The sequence below is a fragment of the Colobus angolensis genome, unplaced genomic scaffold (genome assembly GCF_000951035.1).
Source record: "Colobus angolensis palliatus isolate OR3802 unplaced genomic scaffold, Cang.pa_1.0 Scaffold682, whole genome shotgun sequence".
NCBI classification, from domain to species: Eukaryota; Metazoa; Chordata; class Mammalia; order Primates; family Cercopithecidae; genus Colobus; species Colobus angolensis.
The window spans coordinates 420,808-432,964 of NW_012120510.1; the positions used below are offsets into that span (position 1 = coordinate 420,808).

At 38.7% G+C, this 12,157-nt stretch overlaps 1 protein-coding gene across 4 annotated transcripts in view; it reads right to left on the minus strand.

The window, feature by feature from the left end:
- The window catches only part of NPHP1 (nephronophthisis 1 (juvenile)), a 70,625-nt gene extending 60,808 nt beyond the window's left edge, over nt 1-9,817 (minus strand). For 3 of the 4 annotated variants that reach the window (XM_011926387.1, XM_011926386.1, XM_011926385.1), the window contains exons 1-2: nt 9,657-9,817; nt 6,183-6,259 (exon numbers count right to left, since the gene is read on the minus strand). In XM_011926387.1, the coding sequence (XP_011781777.1) occupies nt 6,183-6,259; nt 9,657-9,725 (146 nt within the window). In that variant the 5' untranslated portion in view covers nt 9,726-9,817. The remainder of the gene's footprint in view (nt 1-6,182; nt 6,260-9,656) is intronic. The other variant, XM_011926388.1, reaches the window with a different exon arrangement.
- Nucleotides 9,818-12,157: the final 2,340 nt, after the last annotated feature.

Sequence of the window (12,157 nt, forward strand, 5' to 3'; positions counted from 1 at the left end):
CCTCATCACTCCTATTCAATGCAGTGTTGGAAGTTCTGGCCTGGGAAGTCAGGCAAGAGAAAGAAATAAAGAGTATTCAAATAGGAAGAGAAGAACTCAAATTATCCCTGTTTGCAGATGACAGGATCCTATATCTAGAACACCCCAATGTCTTGGCCCAAAACTTCTTAAGCTGATAAGTAACCTCAGCAAAGTCTCAGGATACAAAATCAATGTGCAAAAATTGCTAGCATTCCTATATACCAACAACAGGCAAGCAGAGAGCTAAATCCTGAATTCACATTCACAACTGCTACAAAAGAATAAAATACCTAGGAATACAGCTAACAAAGAGAGTAAGAGGGACGTTCTCAAGGATAACTACAAACCACTGCTCCAGAAATCAGAGATGACACAAAAAAATGGAGAAACACTCCATGCTTGTGGATAGGAAGAATCATATCATGAAAATGGACATACTGCCCCAAATAAAGTATAGATTCAATGCTATTCCCATTAAACTTCCATTGACATTCTTCACAGAATTAGAAAAACTATTTTAAAATTTATATGGAACAAAAGAAGAGCCGAAATTGCCAATACAATCCTAAGTAAAAAGAACAAAGCTGGAGGCATCACACTACCTGACTTCAAACTATATTACAAGGCTACAGTAACTAAAACAGCATGGTACTGGTACAAGAACAGACACATAGGCCAATAGAACAGAATAGAGAACTCAGAAATAAGACTTGCACACCTACAACCATCTGATCTTTGACAAACCTGACAAAAAGAAGCAACGGGGAAAGGGCTCCCTATTTCATAAATGACGCTGGAAGAGCTGGCTAGCTATATGCAGAAAATTGAAACTAGACCCCCTTCCATACACCATACACAAAAATTAATTCAAGATGGATTAAAGACTTAAATGTAAAACCTAAAACTATAAAAACTCTAGAAGAAAATCAGGGCAATAGCATTCAGGACATAGGTACAGGCAAATATTTCATGACAACAAAAAGCCTAAAGCAATTGCAACAAAAGCAAAAATTGACAAAAAGGATCTCATCAAACTAAAGAACTTTTGTACAGCAAAAGAAACTATCATCAGAGTGAACAGACAGCCTACAGAATGGGAGAAAAGGTTTGCAATCTATCCATCTGATGAAGGTCTAATATCCAGAGTCTATGAATAAGCAAATTTATAAGAAAAAACAACCCCATTAAAAAGTGAGCAAAGGACATGAACTAACACTTCTCAAAAGACACACATTCAGCCAAGAAACATGAAAAAAAGCTCAATATCACTGATTAGAGAAATGCAAATCAAAATCACAATGAAGTACCATCTCACACCAGTCAGAATGGCGATTATTAAAAAGTCAAAAAACAGAGGTTGGCAAGATTGCAGAGAAAAAGGAACACTTACACACTGTTGTTGGGAGTGTAAATTACTCCAATCATTGTGGAAGACAGTGTGGTGGTTCCTCAAAGACCTAGAGGCAGAAATACTATCTGACCCAACAATTCCATTACTGAGTGTATATCCAAAGGAATAGAAATCGTTCTATCAAAAAGACACATGCATACGTATGTTCACTGTAGCATACTCACAATAGCAAATACATGGAATCAACCTACATGCCCATCAGTGATACACTGGATAAAGAAAATGTGGTACATATGCACCATGGAATACTATGCAGCCATAAAAAGGAACCAGATCATGTCCTTTGGAGGGACACAGATAGAGTTGGAAGCCATTATCCTCAGCAAACTAATGCAGGAACAGAAAACCAAACTCTGCATGTTCTCACTTATAAGTGGGAGCTGAATGATGAGAACACATGGACACATGGAGGGTAACAACATACACTGGGGCCTGTAGGAAGGAGGAAATGGAGGAGAAAGAGCATCAGGAAGAATAGTTAATGGATGCTGCGCTTAATACCTAGGTGATGGGATAATCTGTCCAGCAAACCAGCATGGCACATGTTTACCTATGTAACAAATCTGCACAATGCTATACATGTATCCCTGAACTTAAAAGTTAAAGAAAAAAAAAAAAACCATAATAAATAAAATTTTTTTAAAGCGAACAAAAGTCCTTTGTCAAAAGGGTAGAAAAAGAGAAGGGGAAACATCAAACTGGGGCTGACCCCACTAGCAACCTCCCCAAAAGTCCCTCTCCCACCCTTTCTCTTTGTTGGCAGTCAGCTTCCCACTGGCACCTATGTTCTCAGCCTCCACTGCAGGCAGGGTGGGCAGGGGGCCCAGGGCTCCCAGTGTAACATTAAACACGTATATTGGGATTGCCTCCCATTTTATCCTCCCTTACCAGGCATGAAAAGAATCCCTCCTACATCTGCTCTTAGATACTGAGGGTATGGACTTTGTAACCATGAGGGGAGACATCACCAACAAGCAAAAGATGACAGAGTGGATTGACAGCAAAGGCTGGTCTTTGAGGATATCACAAGCCATGAATCCACCCCGAGAGAACCCAGCTGCAGGCATTTGTCAAATGAGACTAATGGCAAAGCTGCTTATTTTGGCAGGTGTCATGTTATTTGACCAAAAAAAATCTTTACTGAAACTTAGACTCAGAAATTTCACTAAAAGGCCAGAGTAGAAAACTATTTTAATATAATGTACCAAGAAAATAAATTATTTATTATAATTACCTCCTTTATAACTATGTAATTATTAAAATCCTCAAACAGTTGATATTTTAAGACTCCTGGTTCAGGATAAAAACTAAGCACACATTCATCTTCACTGCCTCCTGAAACCCCACAAAAAATGATTAAAACGTTTGAAAAGGTAACAAACCCTGAACACTGCAAAGAAGGAAAGAGGGACAAGTAGCCAGCAAGAGATTTCAACAAATTTCTGCTCCATGGAAAAAGCCTGGAAGCATGTTCTCCTATAAAGGGTGGAAGACGCAACACAAGCATAAGAGGGAGATAATCTGCCAGGCAGAAAACTCCGGGACTTGAGTCAGCAGACATAAAGGACCAAAGGTTAACTAAACTAAATCATAGAGGAACACATTATGAAACTCTGCAGATGAAAAGACATGCACAGTGACTGGTGTTTACTTTATACATTATCTAATATTATTGTGTTATATTGTATAAATTAAATCATATGCATACATCTAAGTTTTGAAGAGGGAAATCAATGTTAAAGCAATATTATTCAAGGGAAGAGTAATGATACTGATTAAGTTTAGATTTAGTTGGGGCTCTTTTGTAATAAGTCTTGTGACTTTTAAAAGTCTATTTACAGAAAACCTGAGCCAGTTAGCTCCCTTTTCCCCTCTCTGCTTTCCCTCCTTACCAGGGGATTCTTCCCTAAAAAACAAAAAAACAAACAAAAACAATTAACAAATGACCTAAAGAGAATTATGACTGCTAAAGAAGTTTCCACACACCAGGGTTAGAGCTGCCCTATTTTGGCACTGGGGGCTTCTCAGACTAAAAGCTACTTCCCAGCCCCTGATAAGCCCTATCAACATACAGAATTTCATTCTTATTCAAGGGATGGTACTAGCAGGAAAGACCCCTCTCTATCTAACAGTAGAAAAGCCCATGAGAGCTCTCTGGGCTAGTCCCTCATTCCTCAATAAAAAATAGATAAGCCAGACCTAATAAAGAAAACAGGCAACATGAAAGATAAAATTTAAGAATAACCAAATATAAATTAATTAATTAACTAATTAAAAAGAATCTGAGCCCAGAGAAAGCAAAGACAATTCAGAGAACAGAAGAGAACTTAAGGAAAAAAAAAAGCTTCCTAGTCATGCAAGTAGTAACAAGGCAATCAATATGAAAACAGGAACATGATGCTATGAAAAAAGAACAATTCAAGAACAAGAGAAAACACTTGTAAATTAATAACATGACTGATGTCCAGGCATGGTGGCTCATGCCTGTAATCCCAGCACTTTGGGAGGCCATCATGGGCAGATCACCTGAAGTCAGGAGTTTGAGACCAGCCTGGCCAATGTGGTGAAATCCTGTCTCTACTAAAAATACAAAAAAATTAGCCAAGTGTGATGGTGTGAGCCTGTAATCCCAGCTACTCGGGAGGCTGAGGCAGGAGAATCGCCTGAACCCAGGAGGCAGAGGTTGCAGTGAGCCAAGATTGTGAGACACAATGAGACTCTGTCTTAAAAAAACAAAAAACCAATATAACTGCTGAAATACAACAATATGGCTGTTGAAATAGATAATAAAGAAAAGTGTTAAAGTCAAGAGAATTGCCAGCATGGTAGCTCACGGTGAGGGAGAGGGGCATCCCTTGAGCCTAGAAGGCAGAAGTTGCAGTGAGCCGTGATTGTGCCACTGCATTACAGCCTGGACGACAGAGTGAGAACCCCCACTCCCCCCCAAAAAACACCTCCCATACAAACAGACAAAGAAACAGAAACTATTAACAGGAAGTTATGGGATCTAGAGAATCAGTCCAGGATATTCAATACCTGACTCAAAGGTATTTCAGGAAGAAACAGACAAATGGAATTAACGAAATAATCTTTTTGTAAAATAAAATCTCCCAGAGCTCATGAGACATGAGTTTTCAAACTGAGACTCAGAGCATTGAGCAGATAAAAATGACACCTACATGACATTTTCAGACATGCAAATGTCAAAGTGAGTTTTTAAATGACAGTAATGATCTTCTTTTCATGCACAGAGAAGACTATGGTTAATCGGGCTTAAAAATAATTATTAGGGGCCAGGAGCAGTGGCTCATGCCTGTAATCCCAGCACTGTGGGAGGCCGAGGTGGGCGGATCATGAGGTCAGGAGATCGAGGCCATTCTGGCTAGCACAGTGAAACTCCATCTCTACTAAAAATACAAAAAATTAGCCAGGCGTGGTGGCACGCACCTGTAATCCCAGCTACTTGGGAGGCTGAGGCAGGAGAATCACTTGAACCTGGGAGGTGGAGGTTGCAGTGAGCTGAGATCACGCCACTGCACTCCAGCCTGGGCGAGAGAGAGAGACTCTGTCTCAAAAAAAACAAAACATAACAATTATTAGGCTGGGCGTGGTGGTTCACACCTGTAATCCCAGCACTTCGGGAGGCCAAGGCCAGGGGATCCCTTGAGGTCAGGAGTTCGAAACCAGCCTGGCCAACATGATGAAACCCGTCTCTACTCAAAATACAAAATTTAGCCAGGTGTGGTGGGGCACGACTGTAATCCCAGCTACTCAAGAGCCTGAGGCAGAAGAATCACTTGAACCTGGGAGGTGGAGGTTGTAGTGAGCCAAGATTGTGCCACTGCACTCCAGCCTGGGCGACAGAGCGAGATTCAGTCTCAAAAAAGACAATAATTATTATTATTATTTTTAGTTTACTAACATAAAATTTAAAAACCTAGTTTTCCCTGGGACTTCAAATTCCATCTACAAATCTTATTCTATTTTTAAATCTAGTAAAGCAAGAACAATAACCTTTGCTTTTCTTTCATTACTGCTAATTAAACTTGAACTAAATCCCTTAAACAATCAATCCTACTATTATAAATTAAATTCACTTGATATTTCAAAATTCATTTGTTTTTCCTTTAAGCACTCCGAATGCCTGACTTAAGTAAAACTTTTCCAAACAATTATAATTCACTTAAATTAATAGAATTAATCTCATGTTCTTTGAAATGTAACAAAATCTTTAAATATCTCAAAAACAAAGATTATCTTAATGATGTCCTAAACTTAATACAAATGTTATGAATTAATAGTCTAAATTTGATTTAGTTCATCACATCTATTTAACTTTAAACTCTCCCAAGGATTTTTTTTTTTAAGTAAAAACAAATACAAAACAAAAAACACCCACCTAGAAAACAGTGTTGTCTTCTCATGGGAGTTAAAGTTAATATCCCAATGAAGGATTAACTGCTTATAGACAGAGGTTTCCGACCAGGTCACAGGATCTGGGCTACATAGGCCAAGGATTTAGGGTAATCCTGCCCAAGTCACCTATGTTTACATTAAGCAGTTTTTATAGTTGCTGTCATAACAGCAAGTCCACAACCATCAGGTTTAGGTTGGTTTCTTCTACATTCAACTTACACCACTATGTGATTCTTCCATTTGATTCCAAAGGACCAATCTCTGTGCCCTAAATACTATGCATTGAAACGTAAGTGCAGTTCCTGGAAAGCTTACATAATTTAGCATACTTTACCTTTGATAAATATCTTGTCTTTTATTGGGTTCTAGGGCTTCTCCTTTCAGTTGGCTCTCAGAAAGCAAACTATCAACCTATGGAGACCATTTAAAATATCACATTGTTAAATACCATATCACCGTAGGAAAGAAAACTTCTCTTTTTATCCAGTATTTTATAATGAACACTTTTAAACATACAACAAAGTTTTAAAAATTTTACAGTGAAAACCCATATACCCACTACCTAGAAAAAACATTAACATTTTACTATACGTATTTGATCTATCCATCAATCCACCTTATGCCTTTAAGTAAGTTACAGTTATCAATACATTTCTCCCTAAATAATGGACTATGGATGTCACTAACTAAAGTTCAGTAGTTGATGCAATATATGTATACAGTGAAATGCACAAATATGAGGCATACATTTGCTGAGTTTCAACAAATGCACCCATCTGTGTAACCAAAATTCTTATCAAGATGTAGAAAACTACCATCACCCTAGTAAGTTCCCTCATGCCCTTGCCAGTAAATCCTCTCCTTAATCCTCCATAGACAAACCTGTTTTGATATTTTTCCAACATAAATTAGTTTTGCCTGCTCTTGAAATTTTATATAAATAGACTCATACAGTAAGCACTCTTGTGTAACCTTTCCATGAAGCATGTTTTTGAGATACTTCCATATTGTTGTGTGTACCATTAGTTCATTCCTTCTTATTACTGAGTGGTATCCATTGTATTGAATGTATCATGACTTTATCTTGACTTAGTAGTTTAAGTTTACTAACACTCTATGTAACTTTGTCAATATACTCTCCAAAAAGGCACATACTTCTTTGGTCTGTTTTCTATAGATTATGTAGAGAAGATAAAGTAGATGAAAAAAAGAGAAAATTCCACTAGTTTCTTCTCTACTCTTGCAATTTGGCATCCATCTGAGTGTTATTTACAAAATTCACACACCTAGTGATACAGCCAATCATCGCAGGCCTGACCCAGAGGGGCTATTGATTACTTGTCCTATGGACACCGAATAGAAAATCTGTTCCATTTTTGGCTTCAGGTGTCCTCTGTGAAGACAGGGAGGAATTAGCTAATACTACCAAAATAACACTTTCCAGATAGTCAAGGTATCAAAAGGCTACAGAGCCAATATTTCTCCCAGGAGAATAATCTTTGTAATAGTTTATTTTAATAATCATTTTTATAGTTTCCTTCTAAAACTCTTCCTGGTTCTCCTAATGTCCCACTAAATTTAAAATTAGTTCATCATGACTAATCATCAGAGAAATGCAAATTAAAACTACAATGAGGTACCATCTCACACTAGTCAAAATAACTATTATTAAAAAAACAAGAAATGACAGATTCTGGTGAGGCTGACAAGAAAAGAGGACACGTGTACACTGTTGGTGGGAATGACAATTAGTTCAGCCGCTATGGAAAGCAGTTTGGAGACTTCCCAAACAACTTAAAACAGAACTACCATTTGACCCAGCAATCCCATTTCTGTGTACATACCCCCCTCAAAAAAATAAATGATTCTACCAAAATGTCACGTGAATGTCTATGTTCCCTTCAGCACTATTCACAATAGCAAAGACATGGAATCAACCTAGATGCCCACCAATGGTGGACTGGATAAAGAAAATGTGGTACATATACACCATGAAATAATATGCAGCCATAAAAAAGAATGAAATCATGTCCTTTGCAGCAACATGGATGGAGCTGGAGGCCATTGTCCTAAGTGAATTAACATAGGAACAGAAAACCAAATACCACATGTTCTCACTTGTTGAGTAAACACGGACATAACGATGGGAGCAATGGACACTGGGGACTGCTGGAGTGTGGAGGAAGGAAGAGGAATGAAGGCTGAAAGACAGCCTATTGGGTACTACGCTCACTGCTTGAGAGATAGGATCATCTGTACCCCAAACCTCAGCATAACACAGTGTTCTCATGTGACAGACCTGCACATGTACTCCCTGAATCTAAAATAAAAGTTGAAATTTAAAAATAAGACACAGAATCATATTAAGAGTCCAGCAAAGTTCAGCATAAGTCAATGCCCCATCAAGTTCATTTTTTATTTCTACCAGAAGAGTATTTAGCTTTTGTTGCACCGTTCTGATTCCAATACAAAGTCACCTAAATAATTACCTCCCAAATCCTTTTTACTTTAAACAAGAGGACAAAAATGGATAAAATAAGAGTATCAGTGAATCTCTTACTGGCCTAAGATTATAAAATAATCTTACTCAGTGGAAAAATACTTAGTAATACATCACATGAAAAAAAATTAAAGTAAAATAAAAATGTCAAAAAATAAACACACTGGTTGCTATTTACTTTTTTCTTATTTTTAATAAGAACTCAGTGTATTTTTAAAAAGGTTTTTTTTTTTTTTTTTTTTTGAGACCAAGTCTTGCTATGTTGCCCAGGTTAGTCTCGAACTCCTGGGCTCAGGTGATCCTCCTGTCTCAGCCTCCCAAGTAGCTGGTACTACTAGCGTGAGCCACCACACCTGGCCTAAATATTTTTATAAAGATAAAAAAGAATAAAGAAAATCATAATAATCATCGGCATCCTGTCACACAGAAATACCACATTAGCATGTTCCCTTCTATGCTGTTCTGAGTATATCATGTAAGTAACAATGTGATGAATACTTTTATACATCAATCTCAGTCCTACTTTCTAATTATTACATATAGCAGATCCCTGGAAATGTAATTTTTGAGCCTAGGTGCATACACACATGCTACACCTTGTCAAGCTGCTTTCCTGAAATGCTGTACAAGCACCTTATACATGGGAGCAGTGAATGTGTCTGCTTCATCATACCTTCCTCAAGACTGAGTGTTGTGATTTTTAAAATTTTTGGGATACCTTACGTCCTTTGCAATTACCTGAATATCTTTGAAGTTAACATTCCTCGTATGTTTATGAGTTACTTGTTTACCTCCTTTGCTTATTTATCAGACCTTAATATTCTTCTATATTAAGACTACTCCTTCACACCTATCTCGCTTGAGTTCATGGAGGCAATAATAATCTCCATTTGAGGAAGGTCCAAAGGAAATAGGCTTGGAAAGTGGAGAGAGGAGCTAGGCTCAGAGTTGGGTTGGAAATGGTTACCACTAAGTTTAGATTGGGAGATGAGGTGGGTTAGTGAGTTGTTAGGGTAGGAGGTTGAGATGTTAGCTGGGAGTGAGGGTCGGAGGAGGGGGCGCTTAGTTGATGGTCACGAATTTTGGGAGGTTTCGCCTTTGCCTGGGGGCTGAGTTGGGATCAGGAGGGGTTTGAATCGGGGTTGGGTGCTCGAATGTTATGGGGTAAGGGAGCGTTACAACCTGGGAAGGTAAATAGGTTGGGGACAAGCTCCCAGGATTAGGTGGGGTCACGGTGGGAAGGCGCAGTGCGCGCATCTGCGTCCGCCTGTCGCCCGCCCCACGGCCCTCTGCACAGCCTGACCATACCTGTTGCTTCAGCTCCTGATTGCGGCGCCGCAGCGCCTGGAGAGGATCGCGCTGCCGCCTCGCCAGCATCTCCCTCGCAGCGGCGCCCGGATTGCTCCAGTTGCCAGGGAAACCAAGCGGCGGCGCCGGAAGGTGACGCCATCGACGTGCGCCCGCCTCCCAAGCCCGTCCCGCCCCGCCTGGGCCGGTCCCGGGAAGGGTCAAAATGACTTCTTGCGGTGGTCATCCCACGCCACCAAGCAGGTCGCGGCCGGGGGAGTCACTTTTCCTCGCCAATTCCTAAGGATAGGGGAATGTCCCCCGGCGTCTGAAACTACATTCCCCACAATACATCAGTAATAACATCAGTAATAACACCACCTTCTTGCTGGGATACCTGTTTTATGGCATTTGCTTTTTGATACCAATTTTGTAAGCTCATCTTAAGATACAATTTTAGCATCTTAAACTCTTTCATTAACTGCAAGAATAGCTTTCCTATGGGATATATGGTTCTGTTCCATATCTCACTTCAAAAGGCGGTTTTTAATTATTTGCCATTTAGGCTACTTAAGTTTTATTTCATTCTAATATTGCACGTTGTCCACTGTGAATTCTGTAAGGATGGTAATTGTTCTACAGCAAATCTATGAGCAAATTATTAGTTCTCATTATGATTCCCAGTTTACATCAACTCTCAGGAAGGTTGTCATGTTTCCCCCATATGGGACTGCATCCCATGAATCCAATTCCAAAACTCCACTACACCAAAATTGGACTTGAATAAGAATGATGATGACTGGAGCTCACCTTCCAAACGAGGGATCCCATTGATATAAATGAATGTTCTTCAGTACAACCACAGGCCAGGCTGAACCATTATTTATGTACATTTTTCTTCCAGTATAATACATAGAGAAAAGTGTACAGAGAAAGGTGTACAGAGAGAAGTGTACAGAGGAAAGTGTACAGCTCTGAAAACCCTCCACCCCATAACAGCACCCAGATTATGAAACAGAACATTATCTGCCCATTAACAGTCTTTCTAGTCCCTGCCTACCCCCACCCCAAACCTCCCATCCCTCTCACTTCTCCACCACACACCAAAGGTAAACAATATCCTAATTTCTAAGAGCACAAACTTATGTGGCCTTTTTTTGTACTATACAATGAAATTATGCACTGTGTGGCGGCTTCTCCTGTCCTTTATATATCACATTTGTGAGATGCATCTATACTGTGTGTGGCTGTAGTCTGTTCATTCTCATTGCTGATATTTCGCATATGATATACCCTAACATACTCACTGATTCTACTGTTGCTGTGTAAGTGGGCAGTTTCCAACTTATGGCTAGTATAAATAATGCTGCTAAGAACATCCTGGTGCAAGTTTTCTGGCAAACACATGTATACCACTGCTGAGTCCCAGGGCATGTTATATGTCAGCTTTAGTAGATACTACTACCTGGTTTCCCAAAATGGTTATACTGATTTATACCCTATCAGCAGCGTATTGAGTTTTTGTTCTTTATGTCCTTGGCAAGATTTGGTACCATCTTTTGTTGTAATTCATGTCATATTTTCAATTTATTTCTCTACAGTGGCTCATAATTAATGTTCACTTAAATAGCCAAACATCGGATTTCCATTAAAAATGTTTATAACAAATGAGAAAATGCTACGAAATATTTCTAAGTGGATTATTAAATAATTACAGATGATGAGATGAGCAAAACAAAAAAATGCTCTAAAAAAGCTATTACTTATGAAATTCTCATTCACTTAGTCTACAAGTTAGAAAAATTATCTATATCTATTTATTTATAGGGATTTCCATATCCAAATAGAAAAGTTATAGCATCATGGATACAGTTTGATTCTGTTGGTAAAACTAAACTAATAAACCCCCCTAAATATGTATGAATATATGAACAATGAGGAAAGGTACAAAAAAAGTACATTACTCATTCATGTCAAGTGTAAAGATGTTTGACTGTATACATTTGTGTACCATATTGTTTCAGTTACAAGTATTCATTATTTGCGATTCCTGGATCAGCATCAACATCACCTGGGAGCTTGTTAGAAATGCACATTTTCAGGCCCTACCACAGCCCTAGGAGAATCAGAATCTGTATTTTAACAATACCCCAGTGTTTCATGTGCACATTCAAGTTTGAGAAGTACCACTGAGGTATTCAGTGTGCTATAAAGGATGTGATTACTCAGCTGATTTTTCACTAATGACTGTAATATTCAAGATGGTCACATTAATAGTAGTCATTGCTCCTCTGTAGTTATATCTTGATACCATTATAAGAAACAATATAACCTAAAACAAGAGAGATCTGCAGTGAGGTAGCCAAAAGAAACTAAAGCAAACCATGGCCAATGTTTCTCCTGAAAGCAAGCTACTTCATAAAACTCATCATGATTTCTTTCTATCAGTGTGTTAAAATGAGTAACAATTTTGGATTGCTTCCTCACAGGCGATACTGAAAAATAATTTAATAGTTTCCAAG